The following is a 17,360-nucleotide window of genomic DNA, read 5'->3' on the forward strand; positions in this document are numbered from 1 at the left end:
TGTGCAACTTGTTGACTTTTTGACAGGATCAGGATGCCGCCAAGGATGAGAGGTCGTGGAGGATTTCCTACATCGCACGATCATGAGGCTGGTCCCTCGCATAGGCGGGCCCCATCTGCTACACACCACACAGCCGCCAACGACCTTTGGAGGTCTATTGCCGAGCCTGCTAGGCATTCGGTTTCCGCGAGCACTTCTCCGTCATTACCCCACTCGTTTGGGCCCCATTCGGAGAACGGGCCCCATGATTCGCTTGGATCATACATACCGTTGCACCAGTCACCACACCAGCACCCAGCGCCCGTCTACCAGGGTTTGTATAACCCTAATGCTTATGTGGAGGAGCCAGTGGGCCATAACCCACTTGGACAGGAGGACCACTTTCCTGGTGGTCACGAGATGGACGTAGACGAGGAGACGGACCCGTCGCTCCCACCATCAGGTACACCAAACCACCCGATTGAGATATCGGATGGGTCGCCATACACAGGATCACCATTTAATGGTGTGGACAGCTTCCAGGAGAGGTTCAAGCAGCATGATTGGTACTTCACCCCTAGCCACAACTCTCCTATGCTTCAATCACTCCATGGTACTCCGATGCTTCAATCGCTCCATGGTTCGCCGGTGCACTCACAGCACCACTCGCAGCAGCAGCAGCTCCAGCAGCAGCCGCCTCTACCGCAGGACCTATCTGAGGCCCTGTGGCGTGACGTGATCACTCCGTCACCACCGCCGCCGCCAGTTTTACCTCCTCCGCCTCAGAGGCCTAGGAGGAATGCGCGCATGTCTACGCGCGGAGGGATTCGCATAGGCACCCCTCCACGTGTTAGTAGCAGCCGCTACACGTCTCTACCCGGGGAGTCTGAGACAGGGGAGTCTCAGCATCCCGTATCGGAGGTTACTTCTGTTCCGATCCCGCCTCTGCCGCCGCAGAATTTTGGAGAGCCGATTCCGGCTTATGCTAGTGCCGCTCAGTTCAACCCGTTCGAGCAGGTGTTCCCTCAGGGTTATGATTACACGGGAGACCCTTATTGGCAAGCTGTGAACTACAGCTCACTCCCACATAGTGGTCCACTTGGAGACCCTTGGGCTGCTGGCCCATCTACTTTTGGTTACCCTCCGGGTTACCAACAGCCACCGCAGCCGCAGCCTTACCAGCCGCCGCAGCCGCAGCACTACCAGCCACCACCACCGGCGCCTATGATGTCGCCGCCGCAGGTTCAGGAGATCCTGCAGGGGATTGATAGCATGCGACGCGAGTTCCAGCACAATATGCGAGAGGATCGCCGACGCACCAGTGGCCTGTTTAAGAAGGTATTCGATTTGCTCAAGGGTAAGAGCAAGAAGGATCGTTGAATCCTTCGATTATTATTTCGTGTACTCATGTCCCTGCGTGGACATTTATTCCAGTACTCTACCCCTGCGTGGGTATATCTATCTTTCTCTACCCCTGTGTGGGTATGTTATTCTGTTAACCCCTGCGTGGGTTTGTTTTGTTTTATTCTGTTATTGTTGTACTTGTTTTAGCCCCTGCGCGGGCATGTTATTCATGCTAGTTATGTTATTTCAAAGTCCCGTTTAGGGCAATTATGTACGGGTATTTTATTGGAAATTTAAATGGTTAATTTGAATTTATCATTTTATTTATATGCATGAATATAATATTAAAATAATGGAAAATATCAATTTTTATTTGATTTGCCATTTTATAAGAATCTTAGTAGGGTATAACCTAGCCTGAATGCCTTATTAACAGGCCTGGCCCTGATGGTAAAACCTGGTTGAAGGGATTCAACTCCCTGTTAACATCTGAGAACATGTTAACATTCTGGGCTAAGCGTGATCTGTAGAATCACACGACCCATTTTTTAAATTATCTACAGATTTTATCTGTATACAAGTCTATTAATGACTTGATACCTACGGGTTATGACTATGTCATATAGTGGCAGTTGTGGTCTATGACTCCCTGCCTAGTAAAGAAATATCTACAGATTATATCTGTACACAAGTCTATTAATGGCTTGATACCTACGGGTTATAACTATGTTATATAATGACAGTTGTGGTTTATGACTCTCTGTCTAGTAAAGGATTATTTGTTTAATTATACAATTTATAGTCCTATAAAAATCTAAATTTATAATTTAGTGATTGTCCTTGTGACTAGGCCTATGGTGCCAATATATATTTTCATTCCTTGATTGCTAATAAGAGCCTGAATGAAATCTATTAAATTAACTGCTAAGGTTTTTGATACCATGGTTAATAAATCGTCTAGGACGATAATACTGTTAGGTTCTAAATAAGACCTTGTCCTTTATTGTAGTTTAAAACTACGATGGCCAAATCGGAAGAAACCAACAGTCATTCTGGGGAACGCTCAGATAATGCAAAGATTCACGTTACCGGTGCAGAATTGCAAGCACTGATTGATAATGCTGTCGCCAAGGCTATGGATAGGCAGTTCAGAGAATCTAGTGGTACTCAGAGTAGAACCCGCTCAGTGACGCATGTCAAGGCTAAGACTCATTCTGGGGCTCATAGTAAGCCGCCGTCTAAAAAGAGTGAGCCAAAGAAAGTTGAGGGTGATAATCATTCCTCCAACCACAGCAGCGTCCCAAAGCAGGAGATTGAGCTGAAGCATGACACGTACAGCAGGTCCTGTACGTACAAGTATTTTGTATCCTGCAAGCCCAGAGATTTCACTGGGGAAAAAGGAGCCGTCGACTGCATGACGTGGATTGACGAGATGGACACTGTAGTTGATATCAGCGGGTGTGCTGATAGGGACGTCGTTAAGTACGTGTCCCAGTCATTCAAAGGAGATGCGTTAGCATGGTGGAGGTCACTCCTACAAGCTGCCGGTAAGGCCACACTGTACGGTTTGTCATGGGAACAGTTTGTGGCCCTGATTAAAGAGAACTTCTGTCCGCAGCACGAGGTCGAGCGAATTGAATCGGATTTTGTATCCTTAGTCATGAAGAACCTCGATTGTCAAACGTATCTTACTACGTTCAACACGCTGTCTCGTTTAGTGCCTTACTTGGTGACCCCGGAGCCACGTAGGATTGCTCGATTCATTGGGGGTCTGGCACCGGAGATTAAAGCCAGCGTCAAAGCATCAAGACCCACTACATTTAGATCTGTAGCAGATCTATCCCTCTCCCTCACTCAGGATGCGGTTAGATTGAGAGCCATGAAGAGCTCTGAGGAGAACAAACGGAAACGTGAGGATGACACCTCACGAAGATCTGAAAAGCGACATAGAGGGAACAACGACCACAGGAAAGGGTCGGGGTCTAGGAAAAGTGATCATCAGTCGGGTGAGAAACCCAGATGCAAGTTTTGTAGGAGACACCACTTTGGGAGGTGTCGGCTTGAAACAAAATCCCAGTCTTCGGAGAAGCGATGTGGAATCTGCAAGTCCACCGATCATAAGGCTGTGGATTGCAAGAAGATGAAGGATGCAACGTGTTTTGGTTGCAACGAAAAAGGTCACATTCGGCCCAACTGTCCAAAGTTTGCGAAGAAGGCCGAGGAAGGGAAGAAGACTAATGCGAGAGTCTTCAAAATGGATGCAAAGGAAGCAGTCCTTGATGATAACGTCATTACCGGTACGTTTCTTGTAAACGATATTTTTGCTAGAGTATTGTTTGATTCGGGGGCTGATAAGTCGTTTGTAGATAATAAGTTTTGTAAACTGTTGAACCTTCCTGTTAAAACCTTAAGTGTGAAATATGAGGTGGAATTAGCCGATGGAACCTTAGAAACCGCCTCGACTGTTCTAGATGGATGTGTTATCTCCATTAGGAATCATTCCTTCCCGTTATCCTTGCTTCCCTTTAAGTTAGCTGGATTCGACATAGTAATAGGCATGGATTGGTTGTCGAGTAACCAAGCCCAGATTCTGTGCAATAGAAAGCAGGTGATAGTAAAGACTCCGTCTGGCGAGTCACTTACTATTCAAGGAGATACCCAGCATGGATTGCCTGAGCAAGTGTCCATGCTCAAAGCATCCAGATGCATGCAGAAGGGATGTGTCATTTATATGGCACAAGTTACCATAGATGAGCCGAAGCCGAAGATTGAAGATATTCCTGTTATCTCGGAATATCCTGAAGTATTCCCAGAAGAACTACCCGGGTTGCCACCGGATAGACAAGTAGAGTTTCGGATAGATATCATTCCAGGCGCTGCACTTGTAGCAAGAGCACCATACAGATTGGCACCAACGGAGATGAAGGAGTTGAGGACGCAGTTGGATGAGCTTTTAGCCAAAGGTTTTATTAGACCTAGCTCGTCTCCTTGGGGAGCGCCAATCTTGTTCGTTAAAAAGAAGGATGGTTCGATGCGTCTGTGCATCGATTATCGTGAGCTTAACAAGGTCACTATCAAGAATAGATATCCCTTACCCAGGATCGACAGGTAAAGAAGCTTCGAAGGAAGCAAGTGCCTATTGTTAAGGTCAAATGGGATGCCCGTAGAGGTCCCGAATACACGTGGGAAGTGGAATCCACGATGAAAGAAAAATATCCCCAATTGTTTGAATAAATCTCGGGGTCGAGATTTCTTTTAAGGGGGTGAGGATGTAACACCTCGAAAAATTTCGTCCAATAATGTCTTGACACGTGTCATAAAGTTCCGTTATGGGAAAACATACTTTAGAGGGACTAAAAGTGACAAACAGTGAAAACTATGGAACGTAAGGGTCCAAAGTGTCAACAATGGATAAATAGGCTCTATGATAACCCCACATAATGTTTATAACCTTTAACGGATGGTTCATGGATCATACGACGCGGAAATTGCCCAAAAGTGAAGTATTGTAAACTATAGGGGCCAAAAGTGTCAACATGTTTAATTTATACCTCTGAGTGAACTTTTGGCAGACCCGAAGCTTTGTATAGCTAAAATATACTCACTAGAATATGTGGTAAAAATTTCATGAAGTTTCGTCAACGTATGAGAAAGTTATGGCCAAAACCGTACTTAAGGGACTAGAAGCGTCAACGTCGAATTTCAGGGCTTTTCGGTTGAGCGCAAAGTTATCCGAGGGCATTACCATGTTGGTAAAAGTCCTAAGGTTCATAAAAACCAAGTTTGGGGGTTTACGGGTCGAGAAAAGTAGCCGAAACATCACGTACAAGCACAGGGACCATTTCTGTCAATTGAGGAAAGTTGTTGGCTGATCAGAGGGGTCAGGCGACCCGCCTGGGAATGCCCAAGCGGGCCGCGTGGGTTGCCCAGCGAACAGAAAACGTAGTTGGGGCTGATTTGGGTCCGAATTCGAGTGGGATACAGTTGTTTGCACCTCCTCTTGCACCAATAACATTACATGCAAGCCTATTACAACAGTAAACCTCAATTCCCTGCTTTAAATCCGAATTTGCATCCATTTGTGATCATCTACACTAGTAACCAAGAACACCAAGACTTGCAAGAGCTCTCAAAGCTTCTCTGGAGGAATTCTGATCAACAAGGCCGACTTCTAGTGATCATTTAACATCTATAGGACTCTTGTAAGCCTTCAATTCGTTCTTTGATCCATTCTTGTTGTGTTAATTGCTAAAAGTCAAACTGGGTGTTCATAACCTTTGACTTTCTGATTAAACGGATTTCTTTCAGTAATTTCTCGAATTGAAACTTGTTATAGATTAGTATTTATGTGGGAAACAAACCCTCTAAAGGGTACTAACTGATTCCCACTACATGCATGCTTAATGTCGAGTCAAACCTAATTCTAAAAAGTCAACAGAAGTGATTTTTGCGAAAAATGACATGATTAATGATATAGATGACATGCAACCTGATTGATCATTGAAAATAACTTGTAACATATATATAAATGTGTTTTAATCATCATCAACTCGACACTCTATAGTATAGCCACGAATCGGAACCGAAAGTCTTGTAAAACGATTATTTCGTAGACTATCGATTCGGATTCATACATGCATGTACAAGATCTGTATTGGAAAGTATTTTTGACCACTTTTATTTGAGTTAAACTTTCTGGAATTTTCGTTGATTGAGTCTATGTTTAGCCTATTCGAATGCTTGTTTCCGGTTTATGCATAAAGTTGACTATTTTGCCCTTTTTGATTTAAAACGGGATTTTTGGAAAAGTGAAAGGATAGAAATCTTTATTTTATTTATATAAACTTGCACCGAAAGTTTCGGATCAGTTGGTGTTCCAGATTGTGAGTTATGGCCATTAGCGTAAACTATATTATAAATTTACATAAACGGTCCTTTTCGCGTAGAACCCGTTTCTGGCCACATTTTGACACGAAACTTTTTACCAACTGATTATATATAATATTCTGGGAATTTTGATGATTTTTAATTAATTTTTGGCTGGACGGATCCTCGATCACCTAGCCATTTCGGCTTATGTCGGTTTTGACCGTTTTAGCCATAAAAAGAGTTTTACACCTCCGTTTGACCCGAAACCTTTTTCTACTGATTTTGTATGATGAATAAATTATTATAAGACTTCTGGAAATATAAAAATCTCAGATTTACTGTGAAAACCCGAAAACGCCCTTAAATCGTATTTTTAGCGTCTTAAGCGCATAGTAAGCGTTGTACTTGTTTTAAACCTATAAAACTTATACCCTACTGATATAATATGTTATATTAAGTATATTTACTGTATGAACCAGACCCGAAATTCAGATTTCTAATTTTATCCTTTTATTATCTTTTAAATGACCAAAATGCCCTTCTAAGGCATAAATTGAGTTTAAAATTATCCCGGGCAATATAGGACATAACTTACTGATATAATATCATATTCTAAGCATATTAATTCAGGGAACTTGCATTTGAATCTTTTGGCTACCCGTATCGCCCTTTTCGCGTTCGGTTCGGTTTACGTAACTAGTTTGCGTAAATTGACCGAAACGGGTCAAACGATATCGTTTTTACTTCAAAATCCAGAATGTATTTAGTATACCCATATTATACAAGTATTTGAACTTGTCGGGTCTAAATCACATTCTATCCGGTCTGTCGCTTAATCGTGCGTAAACCGTATCATTCCTAAAACTAACCGGTCAAAGCTTAAGCTTAAATAAAAGGCCGTTAGGAATCTAATAGGTTAATTATAAACCTTTGTTCCAGATTAGGAAGCCCGGTAAAAGCTACCACCACTTATCGTTTGTGACTTATACTTGCTCAGGTAAATACATTTTGACTTATTTTCCCTATACGGGCTTGGGGTACGGTATTTAAAATACCGCTTGATCGGGCGCACAAGTCCTGCTCCTTATAGGTGTTCAGTCTTGAATAGCTTGTGCGACTTCGTTTAAACAGTTTTGTCTTACTTAAAAGGCTTTGGGGGGTTGTTGACCGTGTCCCGGATATCCTTGGCATTTTCTTACGAGATGGCCACGACCAGAGCACGGGGTGTAGGCGTACACCCGTCGTGTATAACTCTTTGATGTGGTGTGTCAATTAAATCTCTAGCCCGGACAGTAGATCCCGGGCCACCAGAGATATAAGTGCATGTAATTCGTTCACAAGTTTATATTGAATAAATATCCCAAGTTAATAAAAATATTTATGCCTTGTGCATTTAAATAAATTTTCAATCATTTTCAAAATGAGTTAGTCGATTTGTATTTACCAGTGTAAACTGACGTATTTTCCCAAAAGATTAAGTGCAGGTACTATACGGAAATAGGCTGGCTGTTTCCTAGAGAGCGTCCACAATAGTCTCGCAAACTCGGACGACATTTATCTGTTGAACTATTTATTTCTATTTTTTATGTGATCCGCCTGTGGATCCATTTCAACTACTGTGATATTTATCATTACACTTTATTTAAAAGTTGAAATGTTTCTATTCTGCTTCCGCTGTGCATTATTATATTGTGTTGATTGTCTATGACGATGCCAACTACGTCACTGTACCCCACACCGGGCCCACCGGTGACACGTGGAAATGGGGGTGTGACATATATAGATTTATAGTTAAAAGTGTTTAACTTCCCTTAACGGGACAAAAGGAGTAGATAGGTAAAACGGGTTAAGAATTCATAAGAAACCCGTAATTTGAACCTTGCACATTAGTAAATTGATATAACGTGATATGCATGATATTTTGAAAAGGTAATAAACAAGTTTGTGTGATAAATCACGAACGGGTCAAAAAGTGTCATAATTGAATTTCAAGCCGAGTGCTTGAAAGTTAAAATTTTGTGAACTTAGATGTCGGGTTTTCACTCCGTAAAATGGAGAATTAAATTACGAACGCGTAGGAAAAAGAATCGCGAAAAACGGACACTACAAGAAAACTGGGTTTTTAGTACGCGCAAAAGCGTCCTAAAATACTATTTTATAGGACCTTTCATTTAATAGGACCAACGGTAAAAGCGTTTCATGTAAAGGGGTCGTAATAAGTCCCGGAACTAAAAAAGCGTCCTAACATCTCAAATAAGATTATGAAACCAATTTTATGGTCGCGTAATATGTCTTTGAACAACCAAAATAGTGTCCTAATAAAAACATATTAGGACACTTTTACGATGTTCTAACATGTGCTTACATACTTTTAATCTTTTGATACACTTACAAGCGTCCTTAGAAATTAATTGATAGGACCCTTATGATATAATATTATAGCTAATTTAGTACCAAGAAAAGGGTCCTAATATACCAAATAAGATTATGAAACCAATTTTATGGTCGTATAATATGTCTATAGACAACTTAAATAGCATACTAAAAATAACATATTAGGACACTTTTACAATGTTCTAATATGTGATTACCTACTTTTAATCTTTTGATACACATACAAGCGTCCTTAAAAATTAATTTATAGCACCCTTATGATGTAACGTTATAGCTACTTTAATATCAAGAAAATGGTCCTAATATCCCAAATAAGATTATAAAACCAATTTTATAAACAGACCATCAACATATAACATCCTAATATTTATTGTATAACATCAACTAATAAAAGAAATAAAACTCCATTATATTTCAAATAAGCATGTTCATAACAAAAACACCACCCATTGCTATGCACTACTTGAATAATTAATTTAATAGAAAAATAAACTAAAAGCAGAAAACCATCTTAATACTGACACCTTGTGGTCCACTCAACAACTTTTCTAGCAATGCCGTCATCCACACACAGTGCTATCCACATCAAAGCATAATCAACAGCAGCAACAAGGCACGACCTCAATGGTAAGTTCGGATCAACAAGCAGGTCCAAATCCATACTGGGTGGGTTTGCAACTGTTACTTGAGCAGCGGCAGCAACAAGGCGCAACCTGAATGTTATACAAAATGTCAAAACATTGACCATTAAAGTTCAACCCAAAGAGGCATTTGTGACCGGATATAAAAACTTAAATACAAGTTCATGTTCTAAGGATTACTACTTTTTTCGTACGACTTACTGTTGATCCACGGCTACTTTTTTCGTAGGACTTACTGTTGATCCGACTTTGTTGTCCCACTCATTTGAAGTATCTTTAAGATTAATAATGGCAAGTGTTGCTACTTCTATTGTTATCTCCAGCGCACGAACTTGCTGATTAAGATGTTGTGGCCTACTCAGTAGCTGTAGAAAAAAGTACATATTGTTACTATATTATTACCAAATAACATAGCTGAAAACTAAGTAATAAAACAATTAAAATCACATGCCAACATCTCAAACTAACTAGTAAGCCAAAAAAAGAAAAAAGAAATCAAGTAGACTAAAGGTGGCAAACAAGTAAGTTGGGAAAATGGGTCAAGAAAAGTCAGTGGGTTGGCCTCACCGAAAAGCGCTTTTTGGCATTTTTTTAATTTCTAAATAACTAATATACAGAAAGTGATTACAAAACTATATGATTAAAATAATATTATAGTTCCTTCTATATAAAACGACTAGGATGCCATTAACATTGGAATACATGTTTTGACGTTTAACCTATTTCCTTTGGTTAACCTATCACTAATATTTTGTAGCTGTCCCAATCTATGCTTTACTAAACAACTAGTAAAATTAAAACAATTGCACAACGATGTCAAATGGTTCGACATTAGGGGTGTAAACAAGCCCAGAGGCTCGAGAGCTACTCGTGATCAGCTCGGTTAAAAGCTCGAACGAGCCGAGCCTTAACAAGCCCGAGCTCAAGCCTGAAATAGAGCTCGTTTAGTTCTCAAGCATGAGCCCGAGCCTGAAATACTAAGCTCATTTAGCCTCGCGAGCCTAAATGAGCACAAACAAAATTTTATTTTTATATATAATATAATAATAATAATAATAATAATAATAATAATAATAATAATAATATCAATGGTAAGGCGATCACGAGACGAGCTTTGGCTCGTTTAAGCGAGCTCCGAGCATTTAGCTCATTTAAGATTAATGTAGTATTTAGATCTGCACTAAGTAAACTGGGTACCAGGTGTGGGATTAAACCTTGTTCCTCAACTAATCACTACACAAATTAATAAAAATAACAGTTAAGTTGATATAATGTCTAAAAAGCAAATAATTTATTGCCATTTAAATTCCAAGCAAAAATATGTATGGTAAAAATCAAATAACAGTTCAATTAAAAAAGTATTAATCCACATTAAGTTCAATTGAACAGCTTCAAATAGCACCACGAAAACATATACCAATAAATGTATTAAATCATTTAGTCCACATTTAACATGTATGCTTTATCCGAGCACCCGAGTCACACCCGCTGAAATATAAGGTGTCCTATTACAGCGTAATTTTTATTCGTGTCAATCGGCTGCCTGGCACACGCTCATTTGTCCTATAAAACTGATGTTTTATGACTCAAATATAAGGTGTCCTATTACAGCGTATTATAATAACAACACAACGATTAAGCGTCCTATAAAGATTAAATTTATAATGCCCAAGTGTCAAGTGTCTTTTTAAGTTATATTATAATAAAACTCTAGCAAATAAGCGTCCTACAAAACTAATGTTTTATGACTCAAATATCAAGTGTCCTATTACGGTGTACTATAATAACACCACAATGATTAAGCGTCCTATAAAGTTTAAAGTTATAAGACGCAATTGTCAAGTGTCCTATTAAGTTAAGTTCTAATATGACTTCAACTAGAAAAGGTTCTATAACACTGAACATTTATGACTTAACTACAACGTGTCCTATTAAGTTATGTTATAATAGGACCCCAGATGATCAAGTGTCCGAATATAATACCACATAATGGGACACTAACAATTAAATGTCGTATAAAGTACTTTATTAGGATCTACATTTTAAGTGTCCTATTAAATTATATGATAATAGAACCCCAAAAAATCATCCATTCTATTAAATAGTTTTTTAGGACACCGGTTTAGTAGGGTATATTATAAAAGGACACCAAAAATTCATTAGTCCTATTAACTAGTTTTTTAGGACTCTCTTTTAGAAGCGCCCCACAGATAATGTCCTAAAAAGCCATTTTTGTTGTAGTGGGACTTGTAGAATGAAAGTTATGCACCTTAGAAGTTGAAAAATTGAAAGAAAATGGTGCTGGGCAAAAGTGCAGGATTTTAACCTGCACCCACTGGAAAACGGTCTCCCCCGCGGCACGCGAAGGGAGTCACTTGTTCTGGCGCGACACGTGGGCGCGCTCACGGCCCGCGAAGGATTGAAAGGAATCTGTCGCGTGGCCCGACAGATCAAAAATCTGAAATTTTATTTTTTTGTTATTTGTATGATACCGGAACTTGTTTTTACATGTTATAAAGTTGTCAAAACTAACAATTGATGTGGTTTTGACCTTAGGTGATGTTCGTCTCATTTCGGATGCCGATCAAGCAAGAATTCAAGAACCGAACACAAAGTTTTGAAGCTTCTGCGCTAATCTAATCTTGTTTTAGACAATGTTTATTTGTAAACACTAAACTCAATGTTGTATGTTTTAACTAGTTAGTTTGTAAACTAGAATACCATAATCATGTAAACTTAGTTTTTATAACTAAGTTTTGAAATGATGCATTTTGAAATTAAAAGGAAAAAAATGCGTGTTTTTAGTTTAAAATCTTAAAACAATGAGACAGGTGTTACAAAAATGTGAAAGCCAAATAGAAGCCAGCTGGACAGTACTGAAGACTTGGAAAAGTGGCTATAAAGTTACCTAAAATAAAGAGATGTTTCATTTAAATAAAATAGGGTTTATCCCTATGAAATTATGTGTACTTAAAACTTGGGATTTTTCCCACGTGTTTAATATTATGAAAGTGTGGTATTTTACTCTGATAAAATATTTCCTAACTACGGTCCAGATGTAATTTCCGCTGCCAAAATGACAAATCCAGATACCACCAAAACTGGCCGCAGCCGCCCGTTCCCGGGTTGTTAGGGGACGGGGGTTGCGACAGAAGGTGGTATCAGAGCTAAGCCACTGATTCAGCCACAGAAGTGTTCTACTGACACCCAAATTTATCTAAAGTGTTAGGAAATAAATTACGGAACTAGGTGCATATTTATATTTTATTGTTGTATGTTATTTAACTATTTGTTAGTTTATAGTATGAGCGACCAAGGACCTTCCGACGCGTATCGTTAGTTGTCCAGCTCGCCTTGAAGCGAAGGCACCTCTTCACAGCCTGCCTTCTCAGGGTATTCAGCTGATAATGAAGACGGGATATTCGTGTTTAAGGCTCAGTCCGAAGAGCCATTCTGTAACACCCCGAAAACGGGATTGGTAATCAAGCTCCGTTAATACTAAAAGATGGGTAAAGTACCGTTGGTAGTAAAAATAACCCGGTAAATATTAGGAATTTAAATAAGAAATCCTAATATTAAATACGAGCGAATCAAAGTTTTAAGGAATTGAGTTTATAAGAGCCCGAGTTAACGGGACTTAAAACAAAAATAAGTTGTGAACAAGATAAAGTAACTAGGAAATAAATAACCTAGTGTAAGTCTTGTAATTAAATGAAATAAGTCAGTTTGATGTGCATTAGTCTAAAAAGATAAACTAAAGGGGCTGATTTTGTATAAATGGCCAAACTTGATTTTATAAAAATAAAATAAATAAAACACACACACACACACATCAGTGTGTGCGTGCGTGGGAGCGACCAGGAGAGGGGAAGAACCCCCAAACCCTTATTTCAGCTAATCTGATCAATTGAAGGGTGAATTGGGCATGTAATCACTGCATGAATCAAAAATCTCGATCACCTACACTTGTCTAACACTAGGTAAGTTGCAATTTCAGATTTGGTGATGTTTGATTTTTGGGTAAAGTTTAATTAGTAGAAATTCTTGAATGATTGAGTAATGTTATGATTCAAGAAAGTGTGATTCGAGTGTAGGATCATAAACCTAACTGAAATCATGTGAAAAGATTAATAAATTGTGTGTTAATGTAGCTATGTGCTATATCATGAAGTGGGTTTCTATCTAGAATGAGAAACCCCAACATATTGTATAACATATTGTATGAGCTATGTGAGTAATAATCTAGGTTGGTTGAACTAGTATGATGAATATTGGTCGCTATGATATAAGTTCTTGATGTAATTCATGAACACTAGACATAGAGGTTTAATTTTAATGTAAATCTTGGTGAAAATAATTAGTTATGAACTAGTTAGTAAATATGTAAAATTATGCACATTAGGTGTTTGTTAAAATGCCTAAATGAGAACTAAAGTGTTGAAATTTAGAGTGAAAACGCGTATTTGAATGATATGGCAATTACGCGTGATATGAAGTGATAAGAGTTCTAAATACTATGTTGATTTAGACTTAATGTAGTAAACACGTGATTGAAAGTAGTTAACTTTAGATAAGTTAAGTTAACTAATCATGAAGCCGAATAGTAGATTCGGCATAGAAAATAAGTGAGGTGGAATAGTCGCGATTGTTAATGACTAATTTAACCGCCTTGTAAATGTTTGACAATAGTTTGACGCGTAACAAGCTAGGTGAAAGCTTGGAGGAGGGAGCGGGTCAAACGAATCAAGAAGGAAAGAAGAAAGCGTATTCGGATGCGAGGTAAGTAAAGCTTACGCCCCTTTACATTATGTACAAATTACATAATTGCAAATATTGTTTATGAATGCTACTAAATGGTTGGTATAGAATGTTCCGACACGATTCAATAAGAGTCGGAACAAGGGAAATTGGTAAGAAATCATGAGTTATGGGAAAAGGGGTAAAATGGTAAATTAGTCATGTAATGACGAACAAATAAAAACGGTTTTAAGTAAAACGAGTACAAGGAAAAACCGGGATAGGTTTAAAGGGGATGAAATGGTACTTAAATACCATCTCATACGGACAAATGGTCAATTTGACTAAATAGGTCAATTGGTGTGGGTAACACCATTTGACAATAACATTTGATAATTGCTTGTTGAGTTTTGTAATCACAGGAAATAACATAAGTTTGCATCGCTTTAACTATAAAGATTTAAAGCAAAACTTAAGTAAACGGGTCAATACTTTGACCCGAGCCAGGTACGTATAACTAAGCTTTTTGGTTAAACATACAATTTTGGTCAAAATATTTAGTGAAAGTCCTTCGTCGTTAAGTGAGGGACTAAAGTTGACAAAAACACCCTTGAAGGGTATATTGGACAAACAACTCATAGAGGTCGTTTAAGAACTTGCATAAAGGTTATGGAATCATTAGACATGGACAAAGGTCATAGGAATGCACATTCGCTGGTCAAATGCTCAAAAATGGTCATTTTTGTTAAATGACCAACCGATGGGTAAAATTGGGAAAAAGGGGTTCATTATGATAAATCCGCCACAAAATAGTTGTGGTGGAATATTTGTAATTAATTAGATATGGAACTTTTGTAGCGACAAAAGAAAGGCACAAGTTCTAGACTAAAAGGCTTAAATACCCTTAACGGGTTAAAATATACATTTAAGCGTAAACGGGTCAAAATCTTGTAGAAAGGTAATAAGCCGAATGCATAAAAGTCTCAAAATTTATTAAGCCGAATGTCGGACTTTAACTCCGTATGATGGAGAATCAAATTACAAACATGTAGGAAGAAACGGTAGGTCAAACGGACAAGCGAATTTAAAGATACGAAAGATTTCGTGTCAATTACGGCAAAATGGAAAGGCTGAATGCAGGGGCCACCGTAACTTACGGTGCCACCGTAAGTTACGGTGGAGCTGAATTATTTACGGTGGTTGCCTACTGTTGTACGGTAGGAAAATTTTATTACAGAGGCCACCGTAACTTACGGTGCCACAGTAAGTTACGGTGGAGGTCATTTTCAAATTCTTGTTTTTGGAATCAATGGTTTCCCGGACTCGTTTGGACACGTTTTAAAGCCCGTAAGACTAAAGCATTTCGTGTTTATGAAATGTAGGTACACTTTGGATGCCGGAAGACGATCAAGCTCAACGAAGGACCGAACACGATATAGATACATGCTTCCGCACTTTAACACATTGCAAATTTTAAACAACGAATTCAACCACGTTATGTAGAATAACTTATGAATTGTAAAAGTTTTAATAAATTCGTATTTTTATAGTATGTGTAGGCTTAACTACATATCTAATTGTTGGTGTTTACATATAAAATTGTTAATTGGTAACTAGGGTGTTACAAGTTGGTATCAGAGCGTTGGTTTAAGAGATTCAAGTATGGTGGGAAAAACTGTAATATTCTAAAATTCCAAGAAGATAATACAATATAAATACCTGTTCAACATTTTTTTTTTAAAATTGCTAGTCTAAATAAATTGATAAACAAATGTATATTTCTTGCTTTGAATTATTTTGATGTAGTTATTTTATAACATCACTTTCGTTCAAGAGTAAAATATAACATTATTAATCATATTAGTTTAATGGATGGCATTAAAAGAAGAATAATTAATTAATATAATTAAAATGAATCTTACTTACAATTAAATTCAATTGCCACATACACTTCGTTTATCCACATTGGTTCCTTTCTAGTGTTTCAAAATGTTGATTTCGAAAGAATGGTCGAAGCTTGCGGATATATTTTTAATATTATGGATTATTGTTTAATTAAGGATAGCATTATTTCATAGGGGTGTAATTATCTCCTAAATTGTTAGTAAATATTATACCCTTCCAAATCTATAAAGGAACTTTAGCATATTCAAAGCTCTTATCGTAATCTCTTCAAACAAACTGACCGAAACTTTCGGGTGTAACATCTATTTTTCATCTCAATAAAGCTTCGCACCCCCGCGACCTTGCATTTGTTTCAGACTCCAAACTCCCTGCTATAGTTGTTATGTCGCACCACCGTTGCACTCCGCCGTAACCATCGCTGTTCGCCAAAGCTTCCTGTCACGCAGCACCGCTATTGTTTTCGTTTCGTATCGTGTTAACCGGATCGAGCGTTCTACACAGCCACTGGGAGTTACTCGTGTTTCGCAGATCTTGTCTCACTCTCGGATTTGTTCCGGTTCGACATTTAAGGTACCCAACCGATCCCTCGTCCGATTCAAAATTTAGATACTTAAATTCTGGTTGTCGTACTTGTCTGGTTCCGACGATCAAAATAGTTTTGGTTCTAAAAGTTATTTATGATGAGAACGATCAAGAAACTTTAATATAATCATAAACTTATGTTATGTTCGTTTCTGTTCCCTTCATATTGGCTGATTTGAGTTTCACTTAGTTGAGATACTAAATTTTGTGAACCTTATATTAATTGAGGTATATAAATTGTTGAATTAGTTGATGACCCATGCATGATGAATAACCTTTCTGTCTTTTTTTTTATTGCATATGTTTCAAGTTGGAGTTTAAAAGTTAGCTATTATGGCTCATGCACATGCAAAAGAAATGGTCATATGTCAATCAAGATTTTAATTAAATGGATACGTAAGTTGAAAACTAGTATAACCATAAAAGATTTAAATTTTGTAATATTAGTTTATTCTTTCAGATGAAGGATTTTGTAATAGTTTTGAATTCTGAAGTCAAAGTCATATTTACCATTATTGTCTAAATTGTTATAGGTGGTGTGAATTATAAAAACTTTAGACAGTAGGGGGTATGGGTCGAAAGAGTTAAATTGTATTCCAAAAAGTTTCAAAAATTAATATAGTTATGGCTATTTAAATTGTAAGAGTAGCATTCACATTCTAAGTTGGTATCAAACTAGTAACTACATTAATGTTTTTCTTTTAATCAATAATTACTCGTTGATTTAAATTTCTGGAATGTTAACTTTCATAATTGGGTTATAAATTAACCCAAACTAAGTAATATTAATAGTAACATATTGCATAGTTACTACAAGTTTGGTCGCCGGAAACCAATAAGTCTGCAAGTCGGATATTGTATAAAGTTCGTAAAGTGACCCGACTATAAAAAAATGTAGGCTCTCGTACT

The 17,360-nt window shown here is 38.1% G+C and overlaps 1 protein-coding gene across 2 annotated transcripts; it reads right to left on the bottom strand.

Annotated features, from left to right (window-relative positions):
• Window positions 1-8,974: 8,974 nt before the first annotated feature.
• On the bottom strand, window positions 8,975-9,791 carry LOC110880028. 2 transcript variants are annotated; one of them, XM_022128578.2, is made up of 2 exons: window positions 9,429-9,791; window positions 8,975-9,299 (listed from the first exon to the last, which is right to left on the bottom strand). In XM_022128578.2, exons 1-2 carry the CDS (start codon window positions 9,608-9,610, stop codon window positions 9,098-9,100), a joined length of 384 nt encoding a protein of 127 aa, XP_021984270.1. In that variant the 5' UTR covers window positions 9,611-9,791; the 3' UTR covers window positions 8,975-9,097. The 2 variants fall into 2 exon arrangements, with proteins under 2 accessions (XP_021984270.1, XP_021984271.1); XM_022128579.2 differs by having other exon boundaries at window positions 9,464-9,789.
• Window positions 9,792-17,360: the final 7,569 nt, after the last annotated feature.

This window comes from Helianthus annuus, chromosome 9 (genome assembly GCF_002127325.2).
Source record: "Helianthus annuus cultivar XRQ/B chromosome 9, HanXRQr2.0-SUNRISE, whole genome shotgun sequence".
In the NCBI taxonomy this organism is placed as follows: Eukaryota; Viridiplantae; Streptophyta; class Magnoliopsida; order Asterales; family Asteraceae; genus Helianthus; species Helianthus annuus.

Coding starts and splice junctions, on each gene's coding strand:
- LOC110880028 (XM_022128578.2), bottom strand. CDS start 9,610: ATGTACTTTTTTCTACAGCTACTGAGTAGGCCACAACATCTTAATCAG. Junction 9,300..9,428: donor AAAGTAGCCGTGGATCAACA/GTAAGTCGTACG, acceptor TATAACATTCAG/GTTGCGCCTTGTTGCTGCCG.